This window comes from Colossoma macropomum, unplaced genomic scaffold, assembly GCF_904425465.1.
Source record: "Colossoma macropomum unplaced genomic scaffold, Colossoma_macropomum, whole genome shotgun sequence".
NCBI classification, from domain to species: domain Eukaryota; kingdom Metazoa; phylum Chordata; class Actinopteri; order Characiformes; family Serrasalmidae; genus Colossoma; species Colossoma macropomum.
The window spans coordinates 26,729,979-26,748,602 of NW_023494796.1; the positions used below are offsets into that span (position 1 = coordinate 26,729,979).

The 18,624-nt window shown below is 37.0% G+C and overlaps 1 protein-coding gene across 1 annotated transcript in view; it reads left to right on the top strand.

Annotated features, from left to right (window-relative positions):
• The window catches only part of LOC118816675 (receptor-type tyrosine-protein phosphatase delta-like), a 701,473-nt gene that overhangs the window by 591,566 nt on the left and 91,283 nt on the right, over positions 1–18,624 (top strand). Inside the window, exons 17-21 of the mRNA XM_036583195.1 lie at positions 1,666–1,677; positions 7,590–7,859; positions 13,060–13,641; positions 15,258–15,403; positions 17,486–17,630. Coding sequence (XP_036439088.1) covers positions 1,666–1,677; positions 7,590–7,859; positions 13,060–13,641; positions 15,258–15,403; positions 17,486–17,630 — 1,155 coding nt within the window. The remainder of the gene's footprint in view (positions 1–1,665; positions 1,678–7,589; positions 7,860–13,059; positions 13,642–15,257; positions 15,404–17,485; positions 17,631–18,624) is intronic.

Below are 18,624 nucleotides of genomic sequence, written 5' to 3' on the forward strand. Positions count from 1 at the left end.
GAAAAAAGCAGTTTGATAATCTTTTGAATGACGATGCCAATCATTAATATGTAAACATTCTTGTTACGGGTATATGTGGTAAGTGAACCCATTTGCCATGTACTTTCATTGCGTAGTCTATAATTTGGACTTTGATTCTGCAGTATGATCTGGAGTCCCTGCATCAGGAATTTTAGCTCTGGTTGCAGCATTGTTGCATCATCTTTAAGAAACTTTAGCTGCAAAAGTTTAAGAATCAGCTTCTTGTTTGAAACTGCACATGTCAAAGGGTTAATGGAACACTATTTTAAAAACAATCCATAATGTTAATTACACCTATTTTTGTAAATGTATCTATGGTAGCAGTGATAATTTACTGTAATAATAGTGTGCTAGCTATAATACATCTTATATTTGCATATTAAGTCAGCAGACATAAACAGAGTATTCCTTTACTGTAAATGGATCCTCATGTAATATGTGTAATATGTAATAGAGAATAATGGTGTAACCTAATAAGATATTTAAAATATTTCATTTAATTAAGCCACTTGTGTAAATATTTAACATTTATGTTTATTATTTCTTATATTGACTATATTGAGTCCAATATATCTTTTGAATTATTAAGTTATTTTGTATATCAGTTAACTATGATAATGTCCCAGTTATGTGATTAATGCTGACAACCTGCTTTTCTTTGAATTTGTACTTTGGTAAATTTACTATATAAAATAATTAAAGGGCCCATATCATGAAACCATAAAATAAAACAATTCCTCCTGGCTTTTGAAAAATGAAATTAGGGCACATTTGTAAAAGTTTAAAAATGTCACATGCACTTTTCACTCCATACAGTCTATATATGAAAACTAAGCTTGTTTTGATGCTCTATTTTTATGATGTCACAAAACTATACATTTTATGTTTATCGGCCTATTCAGTCTGCAGCAGTTTAGCACCACCCACTATCTGAAGTTATAAGGAGTGTTTCAGCAAAGACTGCTTTTTGAATGAGGCACAGCCGATCAGAATACATCCTACGCAAAAGTTTGCGCACCCCTGGTCACACAACATGTTATATTTATTTCCATCTTCTATAGGGAACACACTTGTGCTCATTTTAATTACTGTTTATTATTACTGTTTACAAAACACGTCATTTGAGCAAAGGTGTTAAAATTTTTGCCTGGATGACGGAACAGTAACAAACACAGCCTGTTTAATTCTGAAGAGAGGTTGGAAAATGATCATGTAGAAATGAATTATATGTTTTTGGTGCATAAAGCCACAAAAATACCATAAATGGGCCTCAATGGACTTGAAAAATGTAGGATATGGGCCCTTTAGCTGTAAGCAGACCAGAATTGAGGATGAATGCACATAAATCTTGCAAAGTATGCACTCCAGTCAACTTCATAACTGAGACAGCATCATAAAGGTTACATAGCGTACCTCTTTTGTGTTCATATATAAAGTGTCTTTGAAGCTAGAGGTTTTTTCTCTTTGCACTGAAGTAGCAGTCAGGATTCTATCCCGATACCAAAGGGGCTTCCTCTAAAAGATGTTTATGAGTGGCAGTTGAACGCCTTGTACATGGCCTTTTTACTCTCTCTGTGTTTCCCCTGTTTTTTCTCCTTTCGTCATTTCATTGTGTTCTGCATCAAAATTCCCTACATTCCCCAGAGCTGCGAGAAGGTTGGTGTGTTTTTTACTTTCTAACCATCTCACTTTATCGAAACAAACAGCAAAAAAATAAAAAAACAGGGAAAAACATAAGTAGTTTCCATGAATTGCAAACCCAAATGCCAACACAGCTGTCAAGAATACAAATGAAATGAATGTAGCTGCACATATGTGTTCTTGTTTTGTTTGTTATTTCTGACGTTTCTCAGTTTGGCTCCCTTTATGTTTCCTTTCTGCTCTGGATAGAGTCCATTCTGTTTCGTTTTCTGATCCCCTATTGTTGTTGTTCGTTATACTGAATGCCCATGGTCTTGGCTATGATGCTTGACCGTCCAAAAAGTGGTGCATGTCAAGAGAGAATGCATATAATTTGTCCAATCGGATTCTGCATGACGACCAGGTCCAGCTACTGACCGGTTTCCCTGTACAATCCTTGATGTTAATGTCAGTGTTCCTGCTTAGTACTTAATTTTGACACCCACACAATCTTATAATCAAAGATCCCTTGAAGAATAAAGAGATTTTCTTCACCTCCGAAATGGTCACTGAGCCAAGAAAACCTCAACAGCCTCTGGGTTGAAATTGCTAGCACAATAAGCATCTCCTTGAGTTATTTTCCATGTCATACAGTTCAAGGCCTGTTTTATAATAAGAATCAAAGGGCAGTGAAACTCACTCTGGACAGCGGCTCTCACTTAGTGCGGTGGATTTCACTCAGAGCGACGGATCTCACTCACTGAGCCAGGTCTTGCTCATTGCGAGGATCTCGCTCACCGCGGCGGTTTTTGCTCAGGGTAGCGAAGCTCACAAAAAACAGAATCAGACATTTTGATGTACATACAATTTGATGTATTATGATGTGTCAAAATGTGCCACAGCATTGCAGCTGGACCTCGGTGAATGGCCAAAACAAATTCAGAAAACATGGTGCTGTTAAAAGTATTAAACTAGTAATGGTACTGTTAATTAGGGGTGGGCAGTTTGATGATATTTTAGCATTATTGTGATACTTTATGTCACAATATGCTTTTCTGAGCATACTGTGGTTATCGTCAGTACGTAAAGAATACTAACTAACTACGTTACAAAGAGAGCAAAATTAGACCAGTTTAATTGGATTTAGTGCAGCGCAGTTTGTAAAACATTTATATGTTATTGTAGTTATTGTAGTATTTTTAGGTTGTCTGCTCCAACTTATTACAACTCAGAAAAACAAAACATAATATAGTATACCATGTATCGTGAAAATGTCTTACATCGTGATATAAGATTTTTGCCATATTACCTCCCTTACCATTAACTGTAGTAAACTGATAATGGTACTATTAACAGTATTAAAATTATAATGGTAACTTCTTAAATAAATTAAATAGTGTTAAATATGCGATTCTGATTATCTTGCGGCATATTGGAATTTTGATATGCCGTCCAATAAACTAATCAGTGTGACAAAAGATTGGCGGGCATGAGGCATCAAAATGTTCACAATAGTAAAAATCTTTTGAGAGGGCTCATTTGCTTATTGCAGTCTTTGTGAATCAGAATTGCTCTTGCCATTATCACAATAACCTTTAATAAATGATATATTAAACATCTGCAATGGTGAATATTTAGCAAATGGGAAGCTATATAAGACACCTTCAGCACTCCCTCTCTCTCAGGATACAGCTTAAGGCTGCAACCTCCTTTGTTTTAATGAGAACCGAAGGGTGGCAAATCTCACTCAAGGTGGCGAATATCGCTCAGGGTGGCGAACCTCGCTCAAGGGGGTGAATCTCACGCAAGGCGACATGCCCCCGTAGCTCAATATCCCCTGCTCTCGCTGCGTGAAGGAGGCTTAGCAGACCGCTAATGAAAGAATGATGTATGTCGAGCATCCTTCGCAAGACTTGACAAATGTAATGATATTCAAATGAACGGGATAACATTATGTCTTCTGGGAGCACGATTCAATAGAAAATTAATTAAATATAATAGGAGTGAAAAGTTGTATTTAATAATGTAAGATTTCCTCTCCAGAGGAGCGCAGTGTCTTAAGCCGAATGAGCTTCATCAATTGTGGAGGTTTTTATCTCTCTCTCTTTCTCTGTCTTATTGTCTCTCTCTCTCTCTCTCGAGTTCACAGTCATTCTCAAAACATGAAATCGGGCCACGGAGATGTCAGGACCAAAGCCCTCTGTGTTAATGAGGAACTACTATACAGACACAATATTAGTCAAGGTTCATCCTGCAAAGCGGAATCGAAGAGTTCAGCCCATGTAATTTTAATTAAAAGCGATCTCGGGATGGGAGAGTTTCACTGCTCGTTAATATTAGGGAGGCTTAACCCTCGAAACGCTGTGGCCATTAATCTCTCTCTCTCCCCTCTCCACAAACAAACCTAGCCTACTCCCACCAACACGGCTTTAGAAAAGCAGAAAGAGAGAGATCAAACCAACTAGGAATGTTTGTTTTGAAGAATCTTGGCAGCAAAAACTTGAAAGCTTATTTAAATGATTTAAGCGCCATAAAACCCAATTTGTTGCTTACTTGTGGATTATGGGAAGTGTTTGATTTGTCTCCTCGAAGGTGTCCTCACTTCACTTGAACAACTCGTTCTAAAAAAGTAGAACAGAAATTTAGTCCAAATGAATTATGCTGGCAATGTCCCCTATTTCATTATTGAGTGATTTTAATGGTCAGATCCCAACTGGATAAAAAAAGACTGCAAAACACTACAGGACACCCCCGAGTGAGTCCTCAATGAATTGTGGGAGAAAAAGCTAAACAGGAAAATACAAAAGAAGAGAAGTTTTGAATGCCCATGCTTAAAATGTGGCAAGCGGTAGCACATAAACAAAATGTGCTACATCAACACAGTTCTTGCCAAAACAAGCTAATTTTAATGAAGCAATTGTGTTGATGTAATATATTTTATTTGTGTGCAACCACTTGTATACATATTTTGATCATGCTCCTGTTCTTTTCTTTCTGCTTAAATATATGCTATAGCAACTTGTATGAATATGCAGATACATAAATAAATAAAAGTTGAAAGGTTTAAAAGTATTTAAACCTTAAATTGCAACTTGATGATTAATCATAGTATCGGCACATCTCTTGTAATAAGCAGTAACACTGACAACATCCCTTTGATTTTGATCCCTGAATCTACTGGATGGCTGGATGAACACTTGTGCTCCTTTTTACTGCCTGAGCTGCATCCCTTCAGCATCGTTCCGTCTGCTGTGTCCACTCTTGTGCCCTGAAAGAGAACTGTGCCTGTATCTGATTGCCATTTGGCTTTGTATATCTTTTTTCCTCTTCCTTTCTATCTCTCTCTCTCTTTCTCTACCACGTCTGCTTAGTTTTTAATAGATCATCCTGTTGATTTCCTGTAATGTAATGCTAGTCGCCCACTCCTCTACTGACCCTGTTTGTTGCTATTTATTTGCCCTCTCCCCACCCCCTTCATTTTCCCAAACATGGTTGCCCCTCAGAGCCAGCTATGCCCTCGTTTGCATGTCAGAAAATCCAGCATAAAACCCTCCCCCACTCTTTTGTTTTCCCACTGGGTGCCTTCCATCCTCCATTTGCATTGAGAATGTTTACATGTTGCCTTGTTTACCTGTTTACACGCACCTTTTTCGGTCAGCTAATTGTCATTGTTTTCGAATCCATCTCTCTCTACATACACCTACTAATTTCTTTTGAGACTTGTATCCACTTTTTGACCGCGGCTACCGTGCAAAAGTCACAATTTGCACTTTTTCTTGAAACCCGGTCTGACCCGGCGCCCTCTGGTGGTCGCCCTGTGTATGTTTGATGTGGCAATGTGAGGCGGCACATTCCTTCACATCAACTGGAAGAACGCAGCATTGAGGTTGTCAAAGCCAAGCACGCAACTCCAGCATGCTGCCGCACCTCCAGTTTACGTCCCTGTGTTGTACTTTTACGTCTGGAGCGGACGCTACACTCTGTGCATGACCTACTGTATGTGACGATGTTCGTCCGTAGCTTCTCCACTGTTGAACCCTATTAGAACTGGACCGACTTTGTGTTTATGTACGTGTTTATGTGCAAACGTGTGCTCCTCTCTGACCTTGCCATCAGACCATCTAGAGCTATACACGAATGGATTGTTGGAAAAAAAAAATAGTAATAGCACTGTATCAACACAGCTACAACATTGTTATGACTTTATATACAGTTGTAGTTGTAAAGATTAGCATTGGAATTGACTTTTGGCCCCGACCACAAATCTTTCTATAACTACTCTTGCTATGTTGGACAAGCTTTGCAGTAAAAATCCCATTCAAAGTAATGAGAAGGTGTAGCACACAAATTGACAAAATACATCAATTTAGGGTACATTATTATTTTTTTATTTTTGCTCAGATAGATCAGGTGTTGTTTTTTTGTTGTGTAGTCAGTTTTTACTATTAAACGTCTTATTAACTGTCTGAGCAGAACTTCAGCCTGTTTTACCATCACTAGCTAATTAAAACTACCATTTAAACTTACATCTCTAGCCACTAGCCACACTGTAGTAAGCATGGGGGATGTTACTTTAAGATATTTATTGACAATATTTACCAAATACCATCCATCAAATTCATCCAGTACTTCCAGTACATAACAGCAAAAACCACTGTTTTCTATCTAGTAGAATAGAGCAGGTGCAGGCTGAAGGTTTTATGTCTACACCCTTGGCTGTGGCTGATGGTGTACCTCAAGAATCAATTTTGGGGCCTCTTTCTTTTTCCTATATCTATTAATTGTCTTTGCCACAATGTGCCAAATGTAGAGTTTCATTTTTATGCTGATGATGCTGTTATTCACTGTTCAGCACCTACTCAACATCAAGCTTTGTGTAATTTACAAGATGCTGTTAATATTATAAAACACAGATTTTATAGTGAAAAATGAAACTAAAATGTTTAAAAATTCAAAGATATCTTTGAAATTGTCACCAACATACAGTTAAAATATTTCTTCATACAAATATCTTGGTATAGTATTAGATAAGTCTTTGATATTTAAGCCTCATATTTTGCATTTGTTTGACTGAAATTGAAAAGTTGAAATTGGGTTTTTAGTTTTGGGTTAGTTTAGGATTGTTTATCTTTTCAAGCTATTTACCCACAATTGATTATGGGAATATCACTTACATGTATACACTTTTGTATTGCTTGAGTTTATTAGACATTGGATTATGCTGCTCTAAGATTTATCACTACAGATATCACTGTAAGGTCTTTACCCACCACTCTGTTCTTTATGAAAGAGTGGATTTTCCCTCACTGGCTACACATACTTTAATGTTTAAATCCATACCTGATTTATTACTTTCTTACTCAGAAAGGAAATGGGAATTATGGTCTACACTGCCAAAATGTGTATGTATTGTAGATTCCTACTATATGTACTAATTGGGAAAACAAGCTTTTACATATGCTGCACCATCTGATATGAGTTTGCTATAGAAAGACTTAAAACTATATGAATGAATTAAGCTATATCAATAAAAAGGTGAAGAATTGAAGGACTCTCTCTGGATAGTCTTGTGTAGTGCATAAGTCCCCAAACTGCATTTTTTCACTATATTGCATAGGCTAAACATATCTAAATGTAGCTTGACAATATGACAATAAAAAAGCTACACTCAGTCAATCTTAACTGTGTTGACCACATGTGGACAAAATAAACATACTGAAATGAATATACATTATTACAGATGTATTAGTTGTGTGCTACAATGTCTTGGTTTTATGGGTTTAATGGTATTTTTTGTCAATAATCTGTAAAGCTTGTCCAACCTGGCAACAGCTGCTATGGAAGACCACATTTGTAGGCGGAGCATGGGTAGCTTAACATTCCTTTTTTCCACTGATAGAGGTTAAATTGGCATACGAGTTGTTACCATTCCTTTTGTACTCTTTCAGTTCGTCGGGTTCCCCCACGCTTCTCCATCCCACCCACGGATAGCGAGATAATGCCAGGGGGCAGCGTAAACATCACCTGCGTGGCTGTGGGGTCACCCATGCCCTACGTAAAGTGGATGCTGGGGTCGGAGGACCTGACCCCGGAGGACGACATGCCAATCGGCCGAAACGTGCTGGAGCTGACTGATGTCCGCCAGTCAGCCAACTACACGTGTGTTGCCATGTCGACACTGGGTGTCATCGAAGCGGTGGCACAGATTACGGTCAAAGGTGAGCAGTGAATTTCATAAATATCTGCACTGCACACTTTTATTTAAAGCTTTAGCTTAATCTTAAGGCTTATTACTCGGTAACTACAAAGAAAGCTATGTAATAAAGTTAGCATTAAGTTATGGGTTCATATTTATGAGATTTGGATGGATAAACATTGCTATTTTGCTTCCTTAAACCCCTTAAAGCTTCTTTATGTTTCCAAATCTGAAGGATTATTACAGTGAAGAATAACATTACTGGGTCCACTAGCCATGTTCCAACACCAAATAAACACCTAGCTTACCTGTTGAGTCTTACAAGTCTAGAGTTATGACTGTTGTTTTGCTATACATTTGATTTATTAACGTAATTACTTATATGTAACTACAGTGACACACAAAAAATTTTATTTACATTAATTTAGACAAATTCAAGTCTGCATTTCTGACTTCTATACAGTATCTTAAATTCATGCATTTGGCAGATGCTCATATCCAGAGCAACTTACAACTTAATCATATTACAAATAGGGTCTGCAAGACTATTTGTTTTCTTCCTCAGTGTTCTGAATGTCAAAAACTATTTTGTTGTTGGCTTGCTAATAGTTGTAATAGATGTAAACTGCATGCTAAATTCACTACAGCTCTTAAAATCCCACCTCTCAGCAAGAATTTCAACTGACTCTGGCTATCATTGCTTCCACAAACTGGTTTTCTTAAGTTAAATGCCTGTGATAAGCAGCTGCATCTCTATACATAAGCACTTCAGAGTGAGATATAGTCACTAAGGCAGAAAACATTTACGCTAATCAGTCCTGAATTTAGTTTGAAACCAAAAGTAGTAAGTTTGCTGAGTGCTACTCCACTTTATCTCCTTTAGATGTTTTTGTTTGTGATTGGTCGATTTGCATGTCAGTCAGACAGCCCATTTCCTATTGGGGCGTGGTTCTCTAAACCTACCAGTCTGGATCATGAGCCTGTATTTTAGCGCAGTTTTACTCCAGGACCAGTATAGCGAACTGTTCCTCCTATGGCAGAATGCTTTTTTTTTTTAAAGACAAAACTGTTTAAACCCGTATTCTATGAAGAGACAAGCCAGAAGTTTTGCGTTTCAGTCTGGATCAGCTGAGTTGGGTTGTTTAGTCTATGCTGAAGGCTTTGAAGATTCTCACAGATGTAATAATTTAGTGCATTAACATCTACTCTACACTCAAAAAGATGGTTCTTCAAGGGTTCATTAGTGAAGACAATGGTTCTATATATTCAAAGAACCATTAATGAAGAATGTTTTGTATGTGGTTCTATATAGCACCATGGGTTCTGCTGTTGTTGTCATGTCAAGCTTGCAACAATAGAAGAACCCTTTTTGGTGCTATATAGAACAGTTTTCGAAAAAGAACACATATACAATACATTCCCCATCAATCTGAAGAACCATTTTGCCATGCAAAGTGTTCTTTGATTGGTTCTATACAGAACCAAAGAAACAGCAAAAAGAACAGTCAATCGTCAGTGCTCTTGCCAAAATCTCTGTTAAACTAAGTAAATGTCTACATTCACATGTCAAAATATCAAAGCTAAGATATAAATGGTCCATAAACATTTTCATGTCCGCTGTGGCAGTATTTCACCTTAGGATGCCTGATGGTTTTAAATTTTTGCTGGTGTTGTTTTTCCTCAACTTTTAATTTGAACGTTCATAAATGAACAAACACATGCTATATATGGCAGGATGTTTTACTGTTGTTTGGGCTTCTGTTAAGTGTTATGCACTGTGCAGCATCTCGAGAGCTGTAAATGACTGAAGAACTATGCTAAGTAGCCTTTTTGACAGCAGTCACTCAATTCTAAGGTAAATCAATTTTAATAAAAGGGCATCAGGGTAAACTATGTGTAATACAAATAACTTTGTCTAATTGCTACCATAACTGCAAATTAACAGTGGGCTATCTGCTGTATTTATACATCTGCAGGGTCTAATAGCTTTGCAGTCCTATTTTGTTTTGTTTTTTTTTATTTCTGTTAGATCGTCATATAGCCTATATAAAATGAACAGTATTAACGATTTTTTTTGGTTTAGGAATGTTATGTTGAGGTAGACTGCAAGAATAGAAACATTAAACTATTGGTTCTGCTAGGATCGAATTGATGAGTTTGTTTTATTTCTAAGCCTTGTTTTATTTTTAAGTCCTGCTGTAGACCAAATAAAACACACCACAAGGTTTCTATTACATTCAAATCTGCACTTTCCATACAATTTCTCTGTTTCAATGAGCTATAAGTCAAAACTATGTAATCAACTGGGACTTCTAAGGGTTAAACATATTTGTGTTCATTCAGCCAGACACAACAAAGTGGAATTAGTCACAGTCTGCCCTTCGGCTAGCAGTTGCATTCACATTAACGCACATTTAGTCATGGCCTCCAGAGCAGCCGCATCACTATCATATCAGTCTCCTTAGAAAACGCTGCCAGAATGAACCCACTCATGTCAAACTACATTTACTACATTTAATATTTTTGATGAGGAACACCACTGAACTTGTTCTGATTGGTGTAAAGTGATGAAATTCTGTATAAATGTATCTTGAAAAAGCATCTAACAGTAACTGAATGAATTTTGGTGGTCCCTATGTATTAATAATGTCCTGTATTAATTATAACGCATTACATATATGGCATGCACAACACAATAGAACTTCTGGCATAAGCCAGAATTCCTTCTAAGTAAAAAAAAACAAAAAAAACAATGCATGCGCAATACATTATAAAGCAAAAGCGTATGATACTAATATTGTAATAAACTATAACAAATTCTGGTACAAAACATATTTTACCATAGACCTTTTCTCATGTAATGCCATTGCTCAGTGTTTAAATCATAAGAAACAAGGCTAAAATGAGGTTTACCTATAGGAAAGACCTCACTTCACTTAAAGCCTGTAAAGAATATGTCTAGTGCTCCTTAAGGTGCTGTGTGGTGAAATGAATGAAACTCAGTTTCCTTAACTTTTGAAAGCAGATCAAAAAACTGATGAAAGTTGGTAAAGACTTGACCTAATGTTATGTTACCTGTTAAATATAGTTATTGTGCATTACACTACTACTGTCTACAGTGCTAGAATGGGCATATGTTACATTGCATTTCAAACCTGAATTTATAAAGTTACGTGATCTTGCTTTATAAATTGTTATGCATGTAGTTATAACTATTTAGTAGCAAATTATACGTTTATGCCACACATTATAAGACAGTATGAATACTGTCTCTGTATGTATTATGCATACATACAATGAAATAATGAATTGATTAGTTCGGAAATTGAAAAAAGTAACCCCAAGTGTCCACAACACTGAAATTATCAGTTGATAAAAACTTTTTTTAGGCCATTTTGTTTAATCTTCGGATTTGTGCTATAAGTTATTTACACTTTATTTTCAGAGTTTCAAATTTAAAGACAAGTGAACCAATAGAAACAATTCAGAATTATGTGAAATGAAATTGTGTTACATTAACATATTGATATTAGGTATGTATTTTTGCATCTGTAATTTCTAATTTCAAAATTTCTCCTTATATGTCAGCATCAACAATATCTATCTATCTGTCTGATAGGACTGTGATAATGTGTATTGTATAATCTTCACATTTGTTTGAGAAGTCTGGAGAACATAATTAGTAAATTACACTTTATTTTGATAGTTCCCTATAGAATATCTACAGATGCTCAAATTACTAACAAACTATCTGTTGATTATCAACAATATTAGGGTCAGGTTTAGGATTAGGTTTAGGTCTTGGGTTGAAATTAAGGTTAGAGATAGATTAAACTTAGAATTTGAATGAATAAATAGTATTACATTCAACTTAAAGTTGCATTTGATGAATATTTAGATGTTAAAGACAAAGTGAGCTACACAGCAGTGGACAACCAGGATATCAGATATGGAAATGAATGGGTTAAAGATAGAACTTACAACAAGTCCCTTTTCATTTCTAAAACAAAAAGGGCTACAAAAAGGAGAGACCTTGTCGTCCTCCCCCTCTTTATCAATGTGGCTCTGCCGAGGCTTTTAGGCCTTTCGCTGTATTACATTAGACGCTAACAGTGTTCCAGTGCACTGCTTCTGTTCGGCTGTGGCGAAGCAAGCTGACACGATAACCTTCAGCTAGCGTCCCTCAGGGGAACAAATACATGCTTCATGAATGCTAATAACTGTGTCACTCTGCAGCCCTCTTCTGCCTACTGATACACCACCGTTACACGATCTGCCATAGGCTGTCCAATATTCTCTTCAAACGTGATTATACACGCTTATTAATTTAAGCAAATCAGCTTTGAGTCTAGAACTGAAGATTTGTCTCTTGGTTTTCTCACGTGTGGACATCAGAAATAGCTTTGTCAGAAAGAGTTGTTAATTAACTCTTAATTGCTTATTTACTAATTCATGTTTTATAATTCATTTATTAATCAATGAATTACTCAAAAGCAGCTAATTAAAGTAGATTTGTCTTGGTTTTTTTCCTTAACTTCATGCTAACTTAATTAACTTCATTTCCTTACTCCCATAACCACATCCTTTAATTTCATAGTAGTTACCAAATAATGTATAGTATTTCTTAAATTATAATACATGTTTATTAACTTCTTAAACTCTCTGAGCTGGCCCCACGCTTAATTTCCTCACTCATAAACTGACAAATTGTCATTGTCACTGTTTATTTTTATATCAATAACATTATCCATCCATCCATCCATCCATCCATCCAATAGGGCTGGGATGAAAATCCAAAAATTGGGACAGACATTAATAAATATAGATATTTTCATTATTTAAAACCACATGTGTATTACAGTTCCCTGTTCAGCATATTTAGGACAGATTCCATTTATGCCAGAGGCAGCGACAAAGCATTTGTCAGTATAAATACTTGATGGATCTATTTTGCATGTTTGTTTGTTTAGTAACAAAAGCCTATTTTTTTAACCTGTGAAAACCATCTTGGAGTGCAGAGTGCTCATAAATTATGATTACTTCTTATATTACTTATTACCAATAAATCAATTAGTGGTTCAAGCTCTATGATCTGATAATGTCACCATTTTTGAGATAGTAGAAATTATTTCAACAGGAACTACATCAGTTTCTCAGTTTCTATATCGGTCTGCAGTTTCATTGGTCAACTCATAGAAACATTTTATTTTGTTTCTTTCTAGCTCTACCGAAACCACCAGGAATTCCTGTGGTAACAGAACGCACGGCAACAAGCATCACCCTCACATGGGATTCTGGGAATCCGGAGCCAGTTTCATATTACATCATTCAGCACAAGTCAAAATACTCCGAAGACTCTTATAAAGAAATTGATGGTGTAGCTACTACACGCTACAGTGTCGGTGGCTTGAGTCCATACTCCGATTATGAATTCCGTGTGGTTGCAGTGAACAATATTGGCCGCGGGCCTGCTAGCGAAGCTATTGAAGCTAAAACGGCTGAACAGGCTCCTAGTACTGCCCCTCGACAGGTCAGAGGTCGGATGCTAAGTGCTACGACAGCTATCATCCACTGGGAAGAACCTGAAGAAGCTAATGGACAGATAATGGGCTACAGGGTCTATTACACAATGGATCCCAACCAGCACGTCAACCAGTGGGAAAAACAGATTGTTCGGAATGCTAACTTCCTCACCATCCAGGGACTGACCCCTAATAAAACATACTACATCAAAGTTTTGGCCTATACGTCTGTAGGAGATGGACCTCTGTCAGCAGACCTGCAGATTATAGCCAAGACTGGAGGTAAGAATAAAGCACTGCATTATATTTATTTTATTTAAACGTCTATGTTCATGTTTCCACATGAATAAACCACATTACAAACTACATTACATGAATACAAAATATAATTATGTTACATCCATGAGTTGAAGCCGTACCATGTAGGTATTTTGTTAAAACATGAAGCCAGGAGAAAAAAAGTCTGTGCACTGCTGTGAGTCTCCCTGTAAAGCCTGAAAGAATAATTTAAAACGTAGCGGTGTCGGATTGGACTTCGCTGGATAATTCACTTACATTCTGAGTAAGGCAGACTGAGTTCTCTTTGAATGCTCTTTCATCGCGCTATCAATCATCAGATTCATCCGCTTGTGGAAGGGGTCTGAAGCACAGCCCATGTTATAAAATGTTCTTCCTTTAGGGCTGCAGCGATTATGTGAAATCAGTGGTTTTGGAAAAAGGGTGATACATCATATACTATACAAGCGTGCTCTATAACACGGTTGTCAAACTCAACAATTATGTTTACAGTGCATGCTGGGATCTGTAGTGCAGCTCATGGTGAAATGGGCTAATGTTAATAGAAAAAAAAGATAATTTAGCTGGCCTAATAGGATTGTGCCACGGCCCTGACTCGGCCTGCGGGCCTTGTGTTTGACAGATGGGCTCTATAATGTTTGTATGATACACACAGTCATTCTGACAGATTGTAATACACTACAGGAAGTGTAGGGGGCGATATGACTTCTATCGTTTCATTTTAAAAATGCTCTATAATGCTCTATAATGGTAATATGATCAGCCAAAGATTATATATGTATATAAGGTAAACCAAGAAGTGAATGTCTGTTCAGGTCAGTGGAGTGCAAAGGGGTACGGGTCCTGTCTGAGTGATCATATGATCCACGTTGTCATTCTGACAGATTGTAATACACTATATTATGTTTAATAATATGTTTTCACAATATTTAATGTAAGATATTTATTAAAGTGGAAATAATATACGCATTTGAATCCAGTAAATGCATTACTATTTTCACTGTGTTTGGCTTAGTTTGCATTCAGTGAGTTGTTGGATTCTGATTTTTCTGTCTTTTTTACTTTTTTTAAGCGAGGTTCTAACACTGACACATGAAAATCCATGGACCCTTATAACAGAGCAATCAGGCGAATGTCCAAAGGACTGTAGTGGCATTTTAAGTGTGGTTGTACATATTCTCTCTCACTCTCTCTCCCCCTCTCTCTCCCGCTCTCTCACTCTTTCTCCCTGTCTCTCATAATGACTCTCTCCGTCTTCGACAACAGCAGTGTAAACAACCATAATCTAGCAGAGCTCCCCAGTGTCAAATTATTTTAGCTCCCAGAACTGCTTTACAACAAGTAATACTATCAAATGTTTCAGACTAAATGAAAACACACTCTTGGCTGGGAAGCAGGAACATTACTTACTCTTTGAAAATAATTCAGGAACTCTTTCTCTTAACTCTGTATTCCGGTCAATATTATTCCCATTCCATCACTAAAGCCTCAAGTTTAAATGTGCCAAAACAGAACTATGCATTACTGAGGAAGGACTGTAGCCTGTGCGCTACATTAGCAATGTGGCTAAAATAAAAAAAATCATTCTATGCATTTTGCAGTCCCATCCCAACCAACGGACTTTAAAGCTGAAGCCAAATCTGAGACCAGCATCTTGCTGTCGTGGGTCGCTCCTCCGCAGAGTGGGCCGGACAATCAAATCACCGGATATGAACTGCTTTACAAGAGGAAAGATGAGAAGGAGGAGGTGAGCTTGTAAATAAGTTTTAAATAAATAAGTTTTTTTTCTGTCTGTATCATGAAATTATAAGTCCATTACTTTCAAGGTGCCAAGCTAACCTTGACCATGGTCAAGAAAATGTATTAAAAGTGACATTTTTATTGACATATATCGTTAGTAAAAACTAAAGACTGTTAATGTTGCAACAATTACTCAATGAAGTCAGTTAGTGGTTACGTAAAAAATTTCATATGTATGTATCACATACTTAACAACAAAAGCCCTCTAGAATGCTCCATGACAGACTGTAATACATTACAGGAAGTGTAGGGGGCGATTGGGCTTCTATTGTTTCATGTAAAAAGTGCTCTGTAATGTTATGTTAATATGATCCACACAGTCACTCTGACGGATTGTTATACACTACAGGAAGTGCAGGGGGCTTTTATTGTTTTGCTGCAACGTAAAATGAGAATTCACTGAACTGTGATTGATGGCGGCAGCAAAGAGAGAATATCCGAACAGATATTTTATCATATCATGCTTTTACAGTGTCATAATATATTATGGTGACCGTAGTCTATAAAACATGTTAGCAATGCTAGAAATGAGTGCCAGTAATTAGTTTTGTATCCTTCTCGTTTTTTTTCCCTTTTTCCATTGCGAGTGTGAATAACATAGAAAAGATGTAGAAAAATTCCTGCATTCCTAGTGCTAGTGGTACATGAGTGAAAGTAGAGCTACCCTTGAGTAAAAGTAGAATTTCTCTAATCGTATTTCAATGAGTCAAAGTACAAAAGGACATGCTTTTAAATGTACTTAAAGTACTAAGGGATGTTATATTGTATATTATTAAAGCTGCAGCTGTATGATTATGTGCACAAAAAGATTAGCCATTCAAAAAGTGCATCAAATTCGTTTGAACATTTTAAACAATACAGTAATCTCACACTTCAGAGTAACTGATATTGGCACATGCTGTGGAATGAGAAGTAAATGTAGTAAAAGAAATCTAAGTAAAACATGTCCAAAAATGGAGATACCTGAAAGTACTTAAACACAGTAAACAATTATATGTACTTTGTTACTGTCCACAACTGCCTAGAAGTGGTGGGCGATATAGCAAAAATATAAAAATATGATATTTCAAGAAATTTTCACAATACATGATATATCATGATGTTTTATTTTTCTGATGTTTGATAAGCTGTAACAGAAAAAACAAGCAGTGCAGCATTTAAACAAGATTAGGCAAGTCTAGTTTTGCTGGACCACCATCGGCTGTCTATAGACAGGTTTAGCTAGCTCTCTCGCTAGGTCTATATAAGCAGACTCTAGGACTGTTACTAGCATGATACCAGACCATTTGTACATTCACACTCACTCAAATGTCCGCAGTTACCCAGAAAAATCTGTAAAGTCAGGAAAAAATGCTATTGTAGTTTAAAAATAGTAGTGGTAGCATTACAGCTTTTTAGCCGGCTGATGTTAACTTGATAAATTCTTCACAAAGTAAAAAATCACACAAATGGCTACAATTACCCAAAGTCATGTGTAGAGTCAATCAAAATGTACATTTTCATTTGAGAGGGTAAAAGTAAGTGCAAAAACAGCTAATTTTCTAGCTGGTGGCATACATGCTTCTAGCACTAGCATTATAAATTAGAATCTAGTTGATATTAACATGGTGAACTCTTTACAAGGTGGTAATTCACACAAAAACTTGCAGTTACTCAGAATCAAACAGAGTTTCAAATACAGTGACTCAGAGTCAAGCAAATTTGTTATCCTGAGCAAAAAAACACTCGTTCTCTCATTGCTTTATATAATTAGGTGATTAGCGCAACCTGCTGTTTGTTTCATGTGATGCTTGCACATTCGCTTTTCAGCAATAGGTGGCAGTTAATCAGTCAGTGACTCATTAAGAGACAGCAAACTCATAGGCTAGGTGCTGTATGGTTTAGCAAAATTACTATAAAAACTATGAACACAATATCCACAGTATAAGTTGTCACATAATAAAACAATAACAATAAATATGATCATATTGAGCACCACTGCTGCCTTGCACAGTTACCGTAGTGAAATATCCCTCCTTTGCTCCTGCAGAAACGTGTTAGTTTTGAGTCCACCACCACCTACCTTCTGAAAGACCTGAGGCCCTTCACCACCTACACCTTCCAGCTGGCTGCCCGCAGCAGACACGGAATTGGCGCTTACACCAACGAAATCTCAGCCGAAACGCCGCAGACACGTAGGTCCCTTTCCAACTCCCCTATCATCCCGCCCCACAGCCTCAGGGCCGAGGGCAACTGCACAACCAAAATAACTAGAATCCCTCCATTTTCTCAGAGCGTTCTTCGGTCTAAGACTTGATATCTCCCAAACATGAAAACATGAAAAATCTTTAAAGAAAGAAACTTGAGAAAATGGAACGGTTCAAAAGATCTCTGGCCCAAATTCAGTGCTCTGAAGCTTAAACTGACCCACGTGCCCTGTTTGGAAAGGGAAAAAAGTTGCATGGGCATTGTTCACTGAAGCTGGTCAGTGAAGTCAATCGACAAGGTCACCTTGCTCAATACAACCCCACTTCAATGCGGCAAAAGGCGAAATTTCAGTGTACAGTGCTGAATTATTTATCACATTCCACACTGCTTCAGTTTGAAAGCGTTTTTGTATAAGGGGCTGGTACGCTGTGCCTTGTCTTTTGACATTCTTCGTCAACCACAATTCTCCCCCTAGTTTGCATTTGCGCTTTCTACAAAGACGTGGAGAATTGAGACAATGGACTTAGCAAGCTGAAGTGGTGAAACACTGTAGAAGGCTCAAATGCAACTTATGAATAGTTGAAGCAAAAGAGAGACAGATTTCCATTCACAACAGACTTCATATTTATCGTTCATTTATTCAAATTGAGTTACAACTAAATGTATGATTGGCAGATTTATCAAAACTTCTCAAATTGAGCTTCCATTTAATGAACACTCAATAAAAGCTCAGCCAATGAAAGAAAAACTTTGATTTTGAAAGTTTCCAATTTACAGTCCCACTTTGTTGGTCTTTTTAAAGACAATTTGAATAAATGTGAGGTCTTTTGAAGAAGGGAAGAGGGTGTAGATCAGGTAAGTATCAGTCCAGAAAGCCAGTCTTGCAGATGATGGGAAAGAAACTTGATGGGCCTGTTTATTGGGGGAGAACTTTTTTGTCTGCATGTTGAAAGTCTTTAGGCCTTTAAGCATCAGTCATGT